Genomic DNA, 17850 nt, shown 5'->3' with positions numbered 1-17850 from the left:
ATTTACTTCTCCAGCAGGTTCTGTCATCCTGAGGGACTCGGTGTGCAGGCGGGGGTTCAGCAGCTCGCCACACGACTTAAAGTGATACAGCAGGTGCCTCGAATCTGGGATTAAACCGTCGGCTTCTGAACGGGTTTCTTGAACCACAGACGGACCCACAACATTTCCTTAAAGGACAGGGACGTATTTTCACATGTTTCTCCTAAAACATGAATCTAATTCTCATATGTACATTAACAGTACTGTTGGTCACTACAACTGTTCTCGCTTTGAAGTGATCCCTTACTGGAGAGACCTCTTCAAAGGCAACAGGGTCCAAAATCCACAGCCGAATCAAATGACTTCTGGAAGTCCCTACGAGTCAAATAAAAATGTATAGCTTAGTTAGAATATTTTCAGTAGAAAGGTCCAGTGGATATACTTTCCTTGCCGAGCTGTGGTGGAGCAGTTGTGCTAACGGGACTGTACCTGCAACTAAGTACGAGCTCATGTGGAACAAGGGCCGCAGATCGTCACCCTGATCTTTGCACTCACATTGAGGAGCGTTCTCCTCCCAGCAGGGATGAAGAGGAGAAACTGTAAACGTATTTGGGGAATGCAAGAACAGCAGCCATTACAATGTAGAGGGAGGTCACAACTACGGGAATGAGTTCACTATTGGGAGTGTGATGTTCGGCCCGGGGTCATGGGACTACTTACGTTTTTTGTGATCTGCTGCCTCACATTTTCCTAATCTCTCGTTGTAATTATTATCAATAGTCTGACGGACAGAACTATTAGAACGAGTACCAGGTGGAAAAATAACACCATTTCCTTTTAAATTCCTCCTCAGGGCTTTATTGACGTAACTCCAGCTGTTGTTTGCAATAGTCGTCCACAAAGATGTCCACACTCCCCATCAGATATGAAACCGGGAGACATCTGCTATTCAGTGTGGACATTTTGTCTGTTGAAGACGCTATTACCAAAAGGGAGGCTATTCTTGGGGTAAAAGCAGGGTCTTGCTGGGGAACACGCTTCAGGTTGTACGTGTGGCAATAACACGTTGTAATTGCCACTTTGCCACCGTCGGGCAGCTGTTGTCAACACAATGAAAGGGCTGCGAGGGACGAGGTGAGCTGAGCAGCACTGGGGACGGTGGAGAATCACAGATAAACAGATTCTGTCGAGGTAGAAGCTTCGGTCTGGGCTCGGGATTTAAAATTCCGCACAGCGCTTGCAGTGACTCACAGCTCCGCATCCAGTGGAGAGGCTGAGCACCGCGCAGAAGAAAAGAGACAGAGGCGAGAGGAGGGGAAAAATACCAGGTATGGCCGTTCAAAGGGAGCGGACGCACCTGCAGGGAGCGCCGCTCGGAGGACCGGACATAATTGGGGGCGGGACAGGATGCGGGGCTTGGAGGGGAGAGCGGGGTTGGGGAAGCGGATGGGACGCATATAACAGGAGAGGGTAGAAGGTAGAAAGGGCCTGGTGGAAAGAACACAGATCGGGGGAGATGACAGGAAAGCAGGAACTGTTTGTTCGGAGACAGTAAGGTGGAGAATAGATGCTGCATAACAGACATGACAGATGAGGGACAGAGACGAGGCAGGACACAAGGGTGAGAGTGACAGGTACGACAGAGGAGAGACAGAAGATGGGCAGATACTTGTAGACTTCAAGCAGCACACATGCAGACGAGGGACAGAATCAGGGGGGGAAGGAGGGGGTGAGTGATGGGTGGGATGGGGGCTGAAGCAGAAGCAGTGGGTGGTGTCACCGATATGACAATACAAATGGTGTAATCTGCTGTGGATGAGAGGAGCAGAGCGGGCAGGATGGAAGTAGCCGCTGGAGAGATCTTCGAGTTTGCTGCTTGACAAAGGACGCGCGTACTGGAACCACTCCTTCCGTTCAGAACTTTCACAATAAAAGCACGAGACATTTAATATTTATATTATTTGCCCCTTATTCATCGCGCCCATGTGGTGTAAAGGCCTTGAAAGTGGCGTGCATACTCGTTGGTGGATTCAGTTTTGATTAAATTCTATTTAATCCCATTTCTTTTGTTCAGAACACTGCATTAAAAAGGAACTGTCATGAGGGATTGCTATGAATCATGGGTTCGGGGTAGTGAAGCTCTGTTTCATAACGCTACTGTGCTGCTTTTTGTTCCATTTCTCACAAACAGAAATAGTCTGAAACATTTCACTGCAGCAGAATATAACTCGACACGGCGCTGATGTTTGTAGTTTACGTAAGAAAGCCACAAGGTGAATTGGACAAAAGATTAAAGCTTAAATGACTGACATGCATCAAGGAGATAAAAAATCTGGTAAGAACTATTTGTTGAAGTATAATGATAGTTGTTTTTCTTTCATAGGTTGAGTAACCCAGTGACAAAGACTCCTACTAGGCTCATTCATATAGCAAGAAAAGGCTGTTTTGAATTCCATTCTCTTCAGAAGCCCTTCATTTCACGTCTCTTCTTGTTTTTACTCTGGGTTTACAAATGGAAGACCCGTTAACAGCAATGGAAACAATGGAAGTGATTCAGATGAACCGTTCGTCTCTCACAGCCTTGTGATGACAAATAAGCAAACCTCTCATCTCCTTGCGGCTCCACTTTTTGCACAATGACAGCTCCACCATTGTGCTGATCAATCAATATGAAACAATCCCGCCTCATCTGATCCATCACATCAGCCAACCCGTGGCCTTGCTGCACACTCAAGAGGCAAACTGATGGAAGGAAATCTTGGACTAACAAGCAGATGCACCGACAGTTCTGCTGTGATATTGACCACTAAATGCTGAATGTAATCCGGCAGACTGGAAGATAGATTTGTGTAGTTGTGTTTTTGAATTGTTCACAGTGAACAAAAATCAATTCAAAATTGATTAGTTTTTTTTACTTTAGTTTCATTGCACGCTGTGCTTGCTCTGCAGGTTTATAGTTTATGTACAGTACGGTCACTGTAAAAGTTTATTTATCACATCTGTTTTTGGTAAAAACGTAAGCGGGGATTAATAACGCTATTTATTGTGTAAACCTTTTCATCTGTAAAGTAATTGTGCTTATGCTTCAGAAATGCCATAGTAACAACCAATAATATCACAACATAAATCCATCAATCTGCAACTTTAAGCCACATGGGAGGTGTATCCATCACCCTCCGCTACGTTTTGTACCGCCGCACCGCTCAAATATTCGATTTCACTGTGAAACACCTCACATTATATCACAGGAAACTCGACAGCAGGAGTAATGTGTGAACAACACGCGTTACCTTGACCAGTTCCTTCTGAGGCCAGATCTGGATGGGCTCCACCTGCTGGGGCGTCTGGGTCTGAATGCCGTAGGTGTTCAGAAACACCTGAAGTCTACACACACACACACACACACACACACACGCACACACACACACACACACACACACACACACACACACAAAATCACATAGAATAATTTAGTTGTTGGCCTTTCTCAGTACTGGATCCCTGGAGCTTATATGCAATGCAAATATCATTGTTTCTTATGTATGCATGTAAAAGAAATGCTACAATGAATTATTAATCCTCCTGTAACTCTTTTCTCTGTGCTAGAGCAGCTTCCGACCTTTCAAATATCTCTCTCCACAAGTCCTTTAACTACAGCCGTGTCAGCAGCAGGTTGATTAATCTATTGGTCTCCTGTTGTCATCATCAAACGCATGTAAACTGGGTCTGTAGTAAACCTTTAATCATTAGGAACCTTTGCTGCTGAACCACCACCCTGTGTAATAGAGAGCGTTAGAATGCATAAGTGGATTGCAATGAGAAAGATGATTCATGAGTCCTCCTTATGGAGATTCTCCAGGCGCTGTAATTGAAGCTACAGGTTAACAAGCTTCACAGAGTCCTTTAACCTTGCATGACACACACACACACACACACACACACACACACACACACACACACACACACACACACACACACACACACACACACACACACACACACACACACACACACGCTCACAGTTGTAACCAAGCGTGCACCCCCCCACACACACACACACACACACACATGCACGTACGTACGCACGCACGCACGCACGTTCACAGGAAATCAAACGTGCACAACAAGAAGAGGGATGCATGATGGCAGAGGTCAGACTGGGGTCAAACTTTATGAGCTCACCATGATTATGGCACTGATAGACCTGGCCTTCAACGTGTTTCAAGACCCCCCCACACACACACACACACACACACATATATATATATATATACATATATATATATATATATATATATATATACATTAATACGAATACTTTACCTCTGGCTCTCTGCTATCAGGGCCACGTGAATCACCACATCGTTCTCTATGGGACCCTGTGGAAGAGACAGAGGTTAACATGTGGACTAAAGCTCTGCTACATCTCGCATCATATGGTACATTACAAAGTATGTGATGCTTTCGTGAGAACATTTCTCCTCCGTCAACACTGCAAATGTACACTGCTACAAATGTGAACCGGCTGAATCTGTACAGTAGGGTTACAAACGTTTACACCCTGGTGCCCGTTCTGTTATTTCTTAATCCAATGAATTTGTTTAGCGGGTTGAAGGTTCATATTCTTGCATTAATAATAAATAAATCAAGCACTTGGCCTTGGAAATGTGGATCCGACACATTTGCCAATAATGCAAACTAGAAAATAATTGATTTGAATGAGAAAGTCACTCTTGTGTAAAATAACAGTATCCTGTGTTATTGCCAACTCCTTTCTCACACAAGTGAAATGAAAGGAAAACTTGATGAGAGATGTAGAAGCGCTCAGCTGGGAAATAAGGACGAGAAAATGAAGGGAGAGGAAGATGAGAATGGTACACTGAAGTTCTCCCCCTTGATGCCCATTCAATGAGCCGAATACAGACACACGAGATGGAAAAGTTTGACATTTCTTATTAACTTTTTCTGGATTCGTTGAATATGAGGATTTCCAATTTTCACATTATACTGGCCGACGAGAAGCGACTGTGACCAGTACTCAGAAATCTGAATAAGTCACTGGGCAATGGTAAATTGTGACGGGCATTTGGCCCTCATTCTGGCATGGTACAGATTAAACTATTAATAGAATTATCAATAAAAATAATGAGCCATCATCAGATTTCCACACCGCCGAGCAGTCAAGGTTTCGTGTCTCAGGGAAATCCAAACTTCCCAACTAAAGAGCGGCTGCCTGCTGTTGCCGGCCAACAGCAGAAAAAGAAATTCAGCGCTGGGACTTGATGGCGAGGCCTTTACGCCAGCGCCTGTCAGCCGCAAGCCAAAGCTTATTTTTTGGCAGTAATTTTAACACTTTTATGGTTGAAGCTTTTCTTTTTCTTAGTTCTTTTATTAAACCCTTTGTTTTGTTTGCCTTGAAAATATGTAACAAGAAGCAATATGTTACTTTTGGATATAGTAATTTTACCTGTAATTCAAAATTCCAGCTGTTTAGGAAATTGTATTGGCTTTCTATGTGTATATGTAGCTATACAACTGCAAAAAACATGAAATTTTCTGTGCTCCTGTGATAAATAATGCTTTCTAGCAAGCTATGCCTCCTCAAAACAAGGTACCGTCAGGGGAGACGCAGCCAAAGACATAGAAACACGTGGTTTTTCATTGCTTTCATAACTGCGGCCTCAGAGGGAGCCTGTCAATGCAGCACAACAACAGCATACAGACACTATTTACCAGAATGAAGCAACACATCACTCATGTCGCCTGCAGTGAGAATCCAGGGTGTGAAACAACAAAAAAGAAAGGGAGGAAATACAGAGAAGAGACAAAAGTGGCAACAAGCAGTCATTCCAGAGGTTCTCTTCTTGGACCTTTTAGGCGTGTGGACAATCAGGGAAAACACGTAAACAAGAGACATTGCAGTTGTTTGTCTTGTGGTGCAGCACCTGGACACAGAATAAATCCCATCCAGAAGAAGCAAACCAATTTTTCTTATTTCTCTTACAGAAATCTGTACCCGATCAGTCATATCAGCAAGGAAATAGACCTTTATTTAAATACATTCAAATCCATGTGTCTTATCACAACTGGTTTTATTTATAGGTCAGGATATGAAAGATATGTTTTCTAATAAGGCTGCATTTATATCTTTCTCTTCATTTGTACCTCTTTCCTTTTCATGAGTTGTGTTTATTGTTTTATTTATGCGCATGTAAACCTCTCTCTGTAGCAATAGTGCCTTTCATCTTCCCATGCTTTATTTGTAGATGGACCATTTATATGTGTAATTTGTATCTCGGTGTGTTTGTGTGTGAATGAATTGTAAACAGAGACTGGGACACACACACACACACACACACACACACACACACACACACACACACACACACACACACACACACACACACACACACACACACACACACACACACACACACACACACACACACACACACACACACACACACACACACACACACACACACACACACACACACACACACACAGAGAAATCTGGGGAGCCATTTTGTTTGTGGATAAGAGCCAGTTTTAGCCAACAACCTCGTTATCATCAATCAGAGAGTAGAGAGAGAGCGGAGAAAAAAACCCAACAGGGCTCAACACAAATCTCTCCTGATGAATGGGGACGGCTTCTAAAATGCTGCAATGCAACTCCCTCATTAGCGCTTGGTCCCAGAGCAGACAAAGCACTCATTTGGCGAAGGAGAAAATATGGAAATGCATAACGGGGACACGGGAGAAATGTCCTCCCTCTCACTCTCGTCTTCTCCTCCGTGCAACGCAGTCGAACCTCAGCGACACTGAGGAAAACGAGATGAAATGTTTCTTTTAACTTAAGTCTTTTCAGCAGCTCCTTGAACACATCAACGCAGCGTGACTGAAACCGCGTGAAGGTGGGGAAATGACAGACGTGACGCCTCCCCAACGGAGCCTAAGGGTAGAAAGCAAATCATAGTGGGCCTTTGGATCATAGTGGGCCTCTGGTGCGTCTGCTGTTTGAGGAAACGAGGAGCAACTGAACACAGGTCATTTAAGTTATGAAACTTCTGCACTACTGCCTCAAAATACGTGGAACAAAGGCCCAACGAGCTGATAAGGGGGATGCTGTCACAATAGTGAAGCCCATCTGATAGAAACCGACATGTTGTTATGACCCTGCCTTACCATTCACGTTGCTCTCGGAGCGCAGGAACATGTGAATAGAAAAAACACTCTATCCGGGTCTCCGCCTACACATTCAACCTACACGCTGACCTTCGAACACAACAGTTCAATTCAGCTTGTCCTCAGGGATTCCCCTAGAAACGGCTAACTGCAGTACAGGGAGAGCAAGCAGTGGATCACTTCAACATGAAATAACCACCGGGATGCACTGAACATCACAGGGTTGATGTTCTCCAACAGAGTACAATGTGTATCCAAGAGGGAACTCGGCTTTTTGCCGGGGTTGCAGGCCGAAGGTCAGCATATCATTAATCTGACGGAGGAGATCCATTTGCTGTGAGACGGTCAACCGCAAGAACACTGAACATACGCTCCACAGAGCCGCAATTAATTTGCTTTAGGCTCGAGTAAATAGTCAAAAATATTTGGGGACTTCTTTGCTTTTCAGTACAGAGTTTGAAGAAAAGATTTATATATATAAAAAAAAAGTCCCTACATAAAACCACCCAATTGTGTGTCGTGCCTCGTTGATTTTGTTACACTTGCACAAAGCCAGGCTAACCGCTAAGATGAGCTTTTGACTCCTACCACTCTCATCAGGACCGTTTGAGATGCAAATCTCAGTATATGCTATTGCCAGCTGCCTGAGCAGACAACAGGTTGGTCGGTGGAGTTCACTATATTTGTTGCAACAAACTTCAATTAAGAATGAATCCTAAAGCTGCTCTTTAAGTGCTGGATGCGTGAAAAAGCTTTTCTTTAACAACCTCACTACATCCACTTATAAGGTGATGAAATTCTTGTGTTAACAGCTTTTTCCACTGCTCTGCGTCGAAATAAAAAAGTAACAGTTTTCAAGACTTGTTTTACGGATCAGCAGGACCTGCACCTACGCTCAGAGCCGTAGTGCAAAATATGTTTTTGCCTGCAGTTTCGAGTGCTCCCCTCAACCATTCTTGCAAATATGCAGAATATTAAAGATGTGTGTGCTAGTGGGAAACCCAGCACAGAATATTGAATATCCAAGCCGTGTACACAAGAGGGCACGGGCAGAGAGGAGAGACGTCCAGGCCGAGCTTGTGCCCTGTTAGCCGGAGGTTGAGGGGGGAAGTAGAGAAAAAGATCACATCATCAGCGCAGGCGACTCGCTACCAGCCGGTTCATTAATTAAATTACTCAATACAGTTTTACTTTCACGCTTCTCTGCTGACTCGCTATGGAAATAAGATGCATTTATCCATGAATTAAGCATAACAAAGCTTAAGCAAAGGAAGTATGCTTTATTGAGTTGAGAACCTTCGAAGGAGAAGCGTTTGAAGTAGCACACGCAGCTCGGACCCTCGGTGAAGGAAGCGGAGTTGGCAGGTGGCCGGACGAACGATCATCGAAAACAATTCACACTCAGCCAGATATGTATGAAAGGATGTATGTATGTATGTGTGAAAGGATGTAACGCAGAGACGGGCTTAATCACAACTCGGCTACCTGCATGCTCCTTTGCCAAAAGGCATATAAGGAATATATTTGTGCAGGCAACAGGAAGAGCGGCAGCAGCAAAAGGACATTTGTCTGCACCGGGAAAACAACAACTCAGCACTGCTGCAGTTCCAGCACGGTGCTGAGCCAAGCTTGTCCGGACTAGTCTGAAAAATGTTGATTATCAGAGGATAAATCTATGTGGTCACCTACCATAGGCTAAGGACGAGGGCTGTGAGATAGTAGATACTTACAGATCTGACTGCTAAAACGTCATTTACTCAAGATGACATTAAGTCCTGCGTAGAAAGTAACCACAGCTTGTAATTTACCATCGATCTCTCCTCTCGTGACCGCCTGTCAATGAAGCTGACTGCACGCGGCCCACTGGTAAGCACCCACAGTTTTACACTTTACGCTTTGTACGGAGTAAATAAATAAAGAATGGCGTGTTCATTATTGAAATTAGAAGTTCTGCAATATGCATTTTCATAACCTTTGAACGGAGGGAGAGGGAACTTTTCCAGATGTTCCCAGTATTTATGCTATGCTATGCTATGCTAACCATTTCCTATATCAATCAGGTATTGATCTTCTCGTCTAAGTCTCAACAAGAAAGCAAACAAAAACGGTTCACTGTCCCCATAAATGTCTCAATGCACAGGCGTTCAATGGCAAATAGTGTTACATTGAAACACTGATTAGAAAGGTGGATGCTTGTGTGTGAGCGGGGGGAATTCTGTGTGTGTGCGTGTGTGTGTGTGTGTGAGAGAGGAAGGGGGAGACACTCGAAATGATGATGAAAACGACTTGCAGAGGGCAGAGACGGGGGCAGGGAGCGGTGTTATTATTGCTTTCGTCTAATATTGCTGTTGTCTTCAGCGTGTGGATGCATGTGCGCATCAAGCACAGTCACTTCTCTGTGACAGTGAGAACAAACTCAAAAAGGTTTACCTACGTGTGCATGAACAAATACGCGGATTGACTAATGACGAGGGCGCATTGACAAATGGAGACGGATGGCACACATCTGTCTGCCAAACAAATGAGAATAAATAACACCTTGACTTCATCTCTGCCCGAGGAGATGAAGTATTTCAATCAAAATTAACTTGACGACAGCTGTTGCCTTTGTTGTTTTAGAAGAACTTTGTATTGTTCCAGAGAGTAAATATTAAAAGCTCCTCCATCGGTGCTACAAAGTCAAATGCTACATTGTAAATAAGTGTTCCAGATCACATCATTGGAACACGTGGTGGGGGGTGTTATGTAAAAGCACAACAATTAAAAAAAAAAAAGCAGGAAACCCCCATCAACACAGACAAGAAGGTAGAGGAAGGGACATAAAGGGGTAGTGTTGAAATGGGACGAAATAAGACACGCTGTTGACAAGTGAGTCCAGCGGCAGGACAGCTGGGGGGGGGGGGGGGGGGGGCAGGCGGGCCAGCCATCAACCAGCCGCCCCTCAGAGAAACGCCCCCGCTTCATTTGAAAAAGTGGTAAAAGCATTTGCCGGGAAACGTTTCTGCAGAACAGAAATGAATTTCAGCTCCGCCTCATTTGACTTTCTCCCCCAAATTAAAAGCACTGAGTTGTGACACAAGATAAGAAGTGTCTTTCAATCCACATTTAAACTCTTTCCTTTCTTCCTCTTGTCCCTTATTTCCATCTATGCTTCTTCATTTTTTTTCTCTTCATCTTTTTATGTAATTTCTTCCATCCTTAAGTCAACCCTCCCTTCTTTCCCATCCCTGCATCCTGTGATCCTTATTTTTGTTCTTTCTACCCCACCTTCTTTTTTACATGTCCTTCCCTCCTCCCCTGTTCTTCTCTTTCCCCCTCCCTGATTCCTTCTTTGCTTCATCTTTGGTTTCCATGCAGCACCGTCCTGTCTTAGTTTTCCTGTATTTACTTCGTACCCTCCGATCCTTCCTTGTTTCCACCGTGTCACTGCCGGTCTTCATTCACTCTCAGTCTCACATCCACGTGCGTTTCACAGGTCAGAAGTTAATCGCCTTAAAAACATCATTTCTCACAGTAAAATCTCGGACTTTTCTGTCAAAACAACTCCGCCAGAAATACAATCAGAATTCCACAGCCTGGCTGGAGGGCCGTGAACCAGCAGGAGATTGATGTGCACACCTGTGAGTCAGCAAATCGGAGAGCCGACAAAGCCCCATAATGTTATGTATGAAATAGAGACTTTGAGAATGGATTTTCCTCAGCAAATAAATAACTTTTCAGGAGTTTCTTTCCTTCTTACGGATTTTGTGTTAGTTATGAGGGTTTATTCACGACTTAACTCAATTTAATAACTCAATACAAATATAAATACACATATTTAAAGGGAAATGGGGGAAATGTTGCTCCGGATGAGCAGCAGAGATACACTCAACTTTTTCTCTTCTAACTAAATTCACGACCATATAAATCAAACTTTGGTAAAAAAACAACTTCAGCTCAACTGAATGAGACTCAATTTGAAGGTCAGATCCCTCCCAGTGTGTCGGCTGGCGAAGCGCGGCACAAGGGAGGCAGCCTCCAGCAAGCATCCCAGCACAACAGAATAAAACACTCAAAAGACTTTACCAAAGTTAGGAAGCAAGTGAGGGAATTTACCCACCAACCAAAAAAAACTACTTGAATGAAACATAATCCCTTCTTTTCATGCCCCTACGCAGACGAATGACTGCGGGCGCTGCCTCGCTGCCTGTGCAGCTCAGAGATTCGTATTTTGATGAGGGTATTTCAAAGTGTCAGGGGTTTAACAGGAAAACGTTGAGAGGGGGGCCGAAAAAAACATGAAAGAGATGCTAAGTCATTTTCAATCTGGGGCTGAGGGAGCGGAGAATGTCTCCTGTGTACATCTTTAAAGCCGGATCTTTTCTAAAGGTCATCCGGTGGTGATAACCACGAGGCCGTGAAAAGAACCCGTCGCACTTATGAGTTAAGCACAATTGGAAGAGGGTGGGAGGGGGAGGACGGGAGGGGGGGGGTGATGAGGCGTGAGTCTGATTTAAGGAAAACGACCACATGGAGGCGAAAAGGAACCCGTTGGAGCTGCAGCCGGATAAAACCAGCGGCGGGACATGCAGACAGATGGATGGGGGAGGACGGGGGAATCACCTCGGCAGAGACCAGTGAAGAATCGGATCGCACGCTGCTGACCGGCGTGAAGTCGCCCTGACTGAGAAAGCGACTCAGATTCAGGAAATATTATCCTCCAAAAAAAACCAACAACCCCAAACCAATAAAATGAAGTGATATTAAAGGGAAGCGGCGGTGTGAGGCACAGGAGCGCCAGGAAGGCGGGCTGAAGATAAGTGGCCCGAGTGTCACGTGGTGTCGGCACAATGATCCAAGAGAAAGATACCAGCAGCCACGTATAAAAAAAAATTTAGTTGCAAAAAAAAAAAAAAAGTTGCACACGCGATGTGTCCGTGCGCGGTTTGAGCGCTTGTAATTCTGGCCAAAGCCATTTGAAGGCCACAAACGCCTCCTGGCAACTTGCGTCAAGCGTCAACTGTGTGCGTGAGAGTTACTGAACACGAGCAGCCTGAAGCAGGAGCGTCTCTCTGCCAGGCTCCAGTCACACGCACCCAGACGTACACAAAAGACACAACACCACTACACACGTAATTAAAAACTTTGAGAACAGATGGGCATTATGGATCAAATGGGATCAGCCTCCACACACACACACACACACACACACACACACACACACACACACACACACACACACACACACACACACACACACACACACACACACACACACACACACACACACACACACACACACACACACACACACACACACACACACAAACGCTCGACAAATAAACAGACTGCACCGTCGCTGCCGGAGGAAGAGTTGTGAACCGGTCCCCACACTTCCCTTCAGACGTGCAGCACACACGCTGAGAGCAAAGGTGCACTCGGCTGTGTGTTTTTAAAAAGGTTAAAAACAAAGCTCAGTTTTTATTACACGGCGTGTTCTCACTCTCGATGCGAGCCTGGTCGGCGCCCCACGGCGTCCGACGCCTTTAGCTTGTGTAGCGGTCGCACCACGTTTTCGGCTGACTGCAATGTAAACCCCTCCAATGGCAGATAGGTGGGTCAAGCAAACACGCTCACCTGCCGTGAGATTGACCTCTTTTTCTGTTTTTTTGGGACTGTTCTTTATTACTTGGCGTGACATTTCATAGTACTTCCTGCAGTAAGTTGGCAGGAGGAGAAACATTTCTTTGTCCCACACAAGCCTCCTCTTGGCAGACACTTTACTCCCTTTTGCGAGAGCGGCGTATTTGGATATTACTGGATGATGGGGTCTCTAAAAGGGCCAGAATTGCATACATTTTGTATGGGAATGGGAAACGAAGATGTTTGGATCAAATCAGCCCAGAATTAAATCGTGTTAGTCCCAATGAGACCATTTTGTCAAACTAGATAACTGTACAACCTGATATCCGGAGACCCTGAGCATTCCGATGACGTATAACCTTCCTAGGTACAGTATACTGACAACAAGGGGCTTTCAAATACCCATGGCAGAACACACTGGAAGTAAACACCGTACAATAAACAAAGAACACATTTCAAACTGACTCAACACTTGGCCTCTATATTTGTTTGTAAGAAGCAAACAACTCAGCTCCCCCGTCTATTGACAAGTCGGTCTTGTACACTGTCAGCACTCACCGAGAACAAGCAGCTAGTAGGAGCCTCCTGTCGGCCCACCTGGCTCCAAACACAAATCCCACACTCATCCGACGCTCCGAACACAAACATTTGATCAAATAGCAAAGAACATGAGGGGCGAGACCCATCATACCCCGTTAGATGGGGCCCCTGGCACGCAAAACAGCTCCTAATAGAGAAGAAGAAGAAGAAGAAGTGTATCCCAAGTGCGCACGCACACAAACACACACAACTCCTAAAAGCCCAGAAAAGCAGCGTGTGTGTGTGTGTGTGACTGGTCATGGGTTAATGCAGGCAAAGTGTGAGTGTGTCTGCTGAGTGATGTCCATTTCCCTGCAGGTTAAGGTCAGGAACCATCTCTCCAAGGCTTTTACTGTCACAGGCCGCTGGGCTCCTCACTTCCTGCGCGACACCAGGCCATTTGGCAAACAGCAGGGTTTAGCACGCTCTCAATCTGTGTGTCAGTGTGTGTGTGTGTGTGTGTGTGTATGTGACGCAAAGGATACAGGGGGGAGAGACACTGCGGGCTGGTGTGAATATGTGTTTGGGTCGTAGGGTTTGTGGAGGACGCTGCTTGTACGTTCTTTGCTCCGCAGTGAGGGACGGTCTGAAGAAAAGTCATTGGCTTTTTCGGCAATGACCTCTAATCTTTGCTCTGCCGGACAATCCAGAGTGGCGTTAACATCTAACCGATCATTACATCTGTCTGTGCCGTATGATCTCGCCACACGGCTGCTTGACGTGGCTTCTGCTGCAATACGTGTATCATCCATTATTGACACAGAACAGAGATTCACAGTGGAAACGTACGTCGCTCTGCATTAACAACTGGCCGGACATGTCGCTCAATAAACACATCAGCTTTAAAGCAAAGCGACTAGAAAACACCTCAGCCAGGTTCCCTCTCCATCCCCGGCTGATAATCGACCAATAACCATCCAGAGAGCAAACCAGACCATCAATGATACATACATCAAGATGTATTGTGTGCGCTCATTTTTGACATTTAATCCTCTACTAATTAGAATATGTAATTATTCAGCTGATAGACATCTAAGAGAACTATTCTCATCTATGTTTCATATAAAATATAAAAAAGGGTGTCTAATAAGAATTTCAGTGCTTTATATTTCTAGTAAATTTGTTGTAAAAATAACTGTGTCAAAAAAGATTTCCACCTACAGAGTCTTTCTATTTTCAATAATCTGTGTGTCAGTCTAAACATTTGTTCATCTTTAACCAGGCAGTTGTGTAAAATTATTCTTTGCAAAAAAATTGCATAGAAAATGAGATTAGATTCTATAAATGTATACACTTAAGATATAGGAGAGAAAAGTACCCAACGGCGTCAACCACTAATTCACTATAAATTACCACCAGAGACCAGGCGGGTGACTGAAAACAAGATTGTTCTTGAACAATTGGAGTTCAATTATTTTCTGTATTCTAATACATATATTACATACTCTATTAAAAGAAATGTCATACTTGATAAAAAGTGGCAAAACATCAAATGCAATGTTTCAGAAAAACCTCCTCGTCCATCGCTCTCCTCCCTCCTGTATACCTCGGCCTTACATACCTCGCTGATGTTCTCCTCTTTACCCTTCCATCCCTGAATGTTTGTTCCCCCTCTTGACCCGCACCTTATCTGATCTATGAATGACGCCTGCAGCAGTGTGGACCCGACGCAACTTTTCCATTAACCTTCAACATAGAGCGAGATGCTTGTGAATGAAAAAGAAATCTGACCGAAGCCAAGTGTTCCTTCGGAGTTGAGCGATACGTGTTTTCCTTCTTGTGTGCTGCGTCGCTGCATGTGTGTTGCTGAATTCACACACAAGTAGAAAGCAAATGGGGAAGAAAGAGGAGACAGACCGCGAGAACGGGGCCCTGCGAGCATGGCTCAACAGCACGCACAGTAGATTAAGGGTATATTACTAAAATAAAGTGTGTGACAAATGCAACATAAGCAACTAATTCACTATCACAGCCGTTCATGACTCCTCTGATCCCCCGCTTGCTGCGCCCGCTGCGTATTATTGCATGTTTGTCAGTGGGATCTCACGCCGCGCTCCCCGGGGTGCATTTGATCTGACACACTCTCACAGCACCGGGTCTCTCATGCAGACCAAAAAAAGATAGTCGACCACTTAATATCATCAAAAGCTGCGCTTATCCACAGGGTCAAGCTCCAAAAAACATTTATCCCTATTATAAGAGCACAGCAGCACTGTGGAAACACACTTTTTCTGATTTTTCACAGTTTGCCACATGGCTTCCATGCATATTTAATTGTATAGCTTCATAATATATTTAACAGGCTTGCAGTTCATTACTTGTAGTAAAAGCTTCCTGAACATCAAGCTCAAAGACGCATTAAAGTTGCATTAACGCCCCATTCACCAACCAAATCCCACCTCTCCCATCCTCCAAATGATGTTTCAGGCAAGACTACATTCCCTTCCCGCTGAGATGCACACATGATGCACATTTAATTCCTGGTGCCCTACCAATGTACTATATATATGCGCTATGAAAAAAAAAAGAAAAAGAGACTGCGCCGTGCACATCTTTAATACATGCTTCTCAGGCTAGTGCAAGAAATGTGTTGCCAGGTGAGCTGAACACATCGGAGGCCCTTTATCCGCAGGGCGTTGGAGCCACAGGCTGAATGGGGGACTGGGATCAAGATGCAAGCAGTGCTAGTCAGGAAATAAAAGGGGTGATTTGTATTCACAAACATGTCCTTCTCTTTGCAGCTTCCACTCAATTCTTAATGTAGTGGCGAAACTGCTGATTGAAAAGGAATCTGTTGAAACGGAGTATTATAGATATTGTCAAACATCCTGCAATAACTATTTATCATCTCCGAGCTGAATGACAGCGCTGAGGTCAAAGTACCCAGAAATGACCTCACATAAGCCTACAGGTGGAAGAAGACAGCACAATAATTCAAGCTGTTCATGGGTTTAATATTGGAGAGCATTTCTTTGTCTCCAGCTGTATGAATTGATGCCTGGACACCAAGTTGTAGCATAAAAATAACGTCAACTTCAGAAAGCCAAACCTGCATCTTCAACACATAAAGACAGAGAGTTACAAGCCAAGATGGCAAGCAGGCTCATAACAACACATACCTTTTTCATGTTTTTCTCATTTGGATCCACAAAAAGCAAGTAAGCAAATTATACACTCGTGCAAAGGAGGAAAGGGGAGCGCACAAATCAAGCCTTAACTACATGTGAAGGCCCAGCGTGGCCGTGTGCCTTTCCTGCCCGCAGACCAAACACTGGACGTCAATGATGCAGAGGCAACAAGACAGCTGGTGTACACACACACACACACACACACTCACGCACACGCAACAACATCTACAAAGCATTCATTCACAGTAAACTAAAGCGAACACAAATCCTCCTCTTTCACTTTCCTTTCTTCCAGCCAATCTCAAGTACGGAAAAGGGATAAGAAGAGAAAAGACAAAAACACAAAGAGAAATGGTGGTGCATAAAAAAAAGGAGAAATAATAATAACGGGGTGGAGGAGGTGAAAGAAACAGCACAGGATAGCAAGAATTAAGAATTGCATTTGCAATTTATGTGACTGTTTGACCCTGTAGGGCACTCAGCTTGGCAACAGCCACATAAATAAGTTCTGCTGGGGTCACGCTACACGTACGCTCTGAGACTGAAAGTCTGTTTGTTCACAGCATTCACGTGTTGTGGGGGAAAAAATCATGCCCCACTTCAGCATTCAGGCTCTACTGCTTAAAAACCCAAAGGTGATTTTTCAAATTGTCAGATTTTTCTCTCAAACACGGCCCACCTGTGTTTGACACAAAGCCTTTCTTTCTAATCATGGTGCCCGTGAATGACTTCCATCTCAACTCGTTTCCTCATCATGTCTTTAAAAGGGTCATGCACAGCACTCCAGCACTACAAATCTGTATTTTCTCCGTGGTTATCACACGCAATTCTTGGCTGTAATTGATACATTCTTATATCAACAGCACGCAGCTGTTTTCAGCTAAACTAAAAGCCCGGTGTACAAACTGCAGATGGATAAACACTAAGTAACATCATAGAGGATGATGGTTTTGTTCACAACTTATTTTCACAGTGTTTAGGCAATACTAGTGTTTGATAGTCGTCATTGACTAATCACCATGCTCCTTATGGCTTAGTTTTGACTTGATCGGGCGGATTCAGCAGCAGAAGTGAGCTGCAGTCGACTGTTACATCGCTGCCTCGACCGAATGGCACCTACACATCCACCTAATGTCGCTGCATTAGCACAAAGCATTCATCCTTCCCTTTTTTATTATTTAAATCCTGCCCAGGGCAGGAATCTGTGTGGAATATCACATTTAGATTTGAATTTACATTTTTTCTGGCACAACCCAGAGATTTTATTTTCCAAATTTGGTGATAATTTGTAAAAATATCTAATTACGCTGAAAAAATTTATTGCTTTCCTCGTGGGTTCTGGACATGCAGGAAATGA

General features: G+C 44.4%; 1 protein-coding gene across 4 annotated transcripts in view; it reads right to left on the bottom strand.

The window, feature by feature from the left end:
* Positions 1-17850, bottom strand: part of phkb (phosphorylase kinase, beta) — a 68592-nt gene that overhangs the window by 15843 nt on the left and 34899 nt on the right. For all 4 annotated transcript variants that reach the window (XM_040168041.2, XM_078084912.1, XM_040168031.2 and 1 more), the window contains 2 exons: positions 4303-4358; positions 3270-3363 (listed from right to left, as the gene is read on the bottom strand). In XM_040168041.2, coding sequence (XP_040023975.2) covers positions 3270-3363; positions 4303-4358 — 150 coding nt within the window. The remainder of the gene's footprint in view (positions 1-3269; positions 3364-4302; positions 4359-17850) is intronic.

Source organism: Gasterosteus aculeatus, chromosome 12, assembly GCF_964276395.1.
Source record: "Gasterosteus aculeatus chromosome 12, fGasAcu3.hap1.1, whole genome shotgun sequence".
Lineage (NCBI taxonomy): Eukaryota > Metazoa > Chordata > Actinopteri > Perciformes > Gasterosteidae > Gasterosteus > Gasterosteus aculeatus.
Note: the sequence above shows the minus strand (reverse complement) of the source record. Positions and strands in the feature narration are given on the sequence as shown.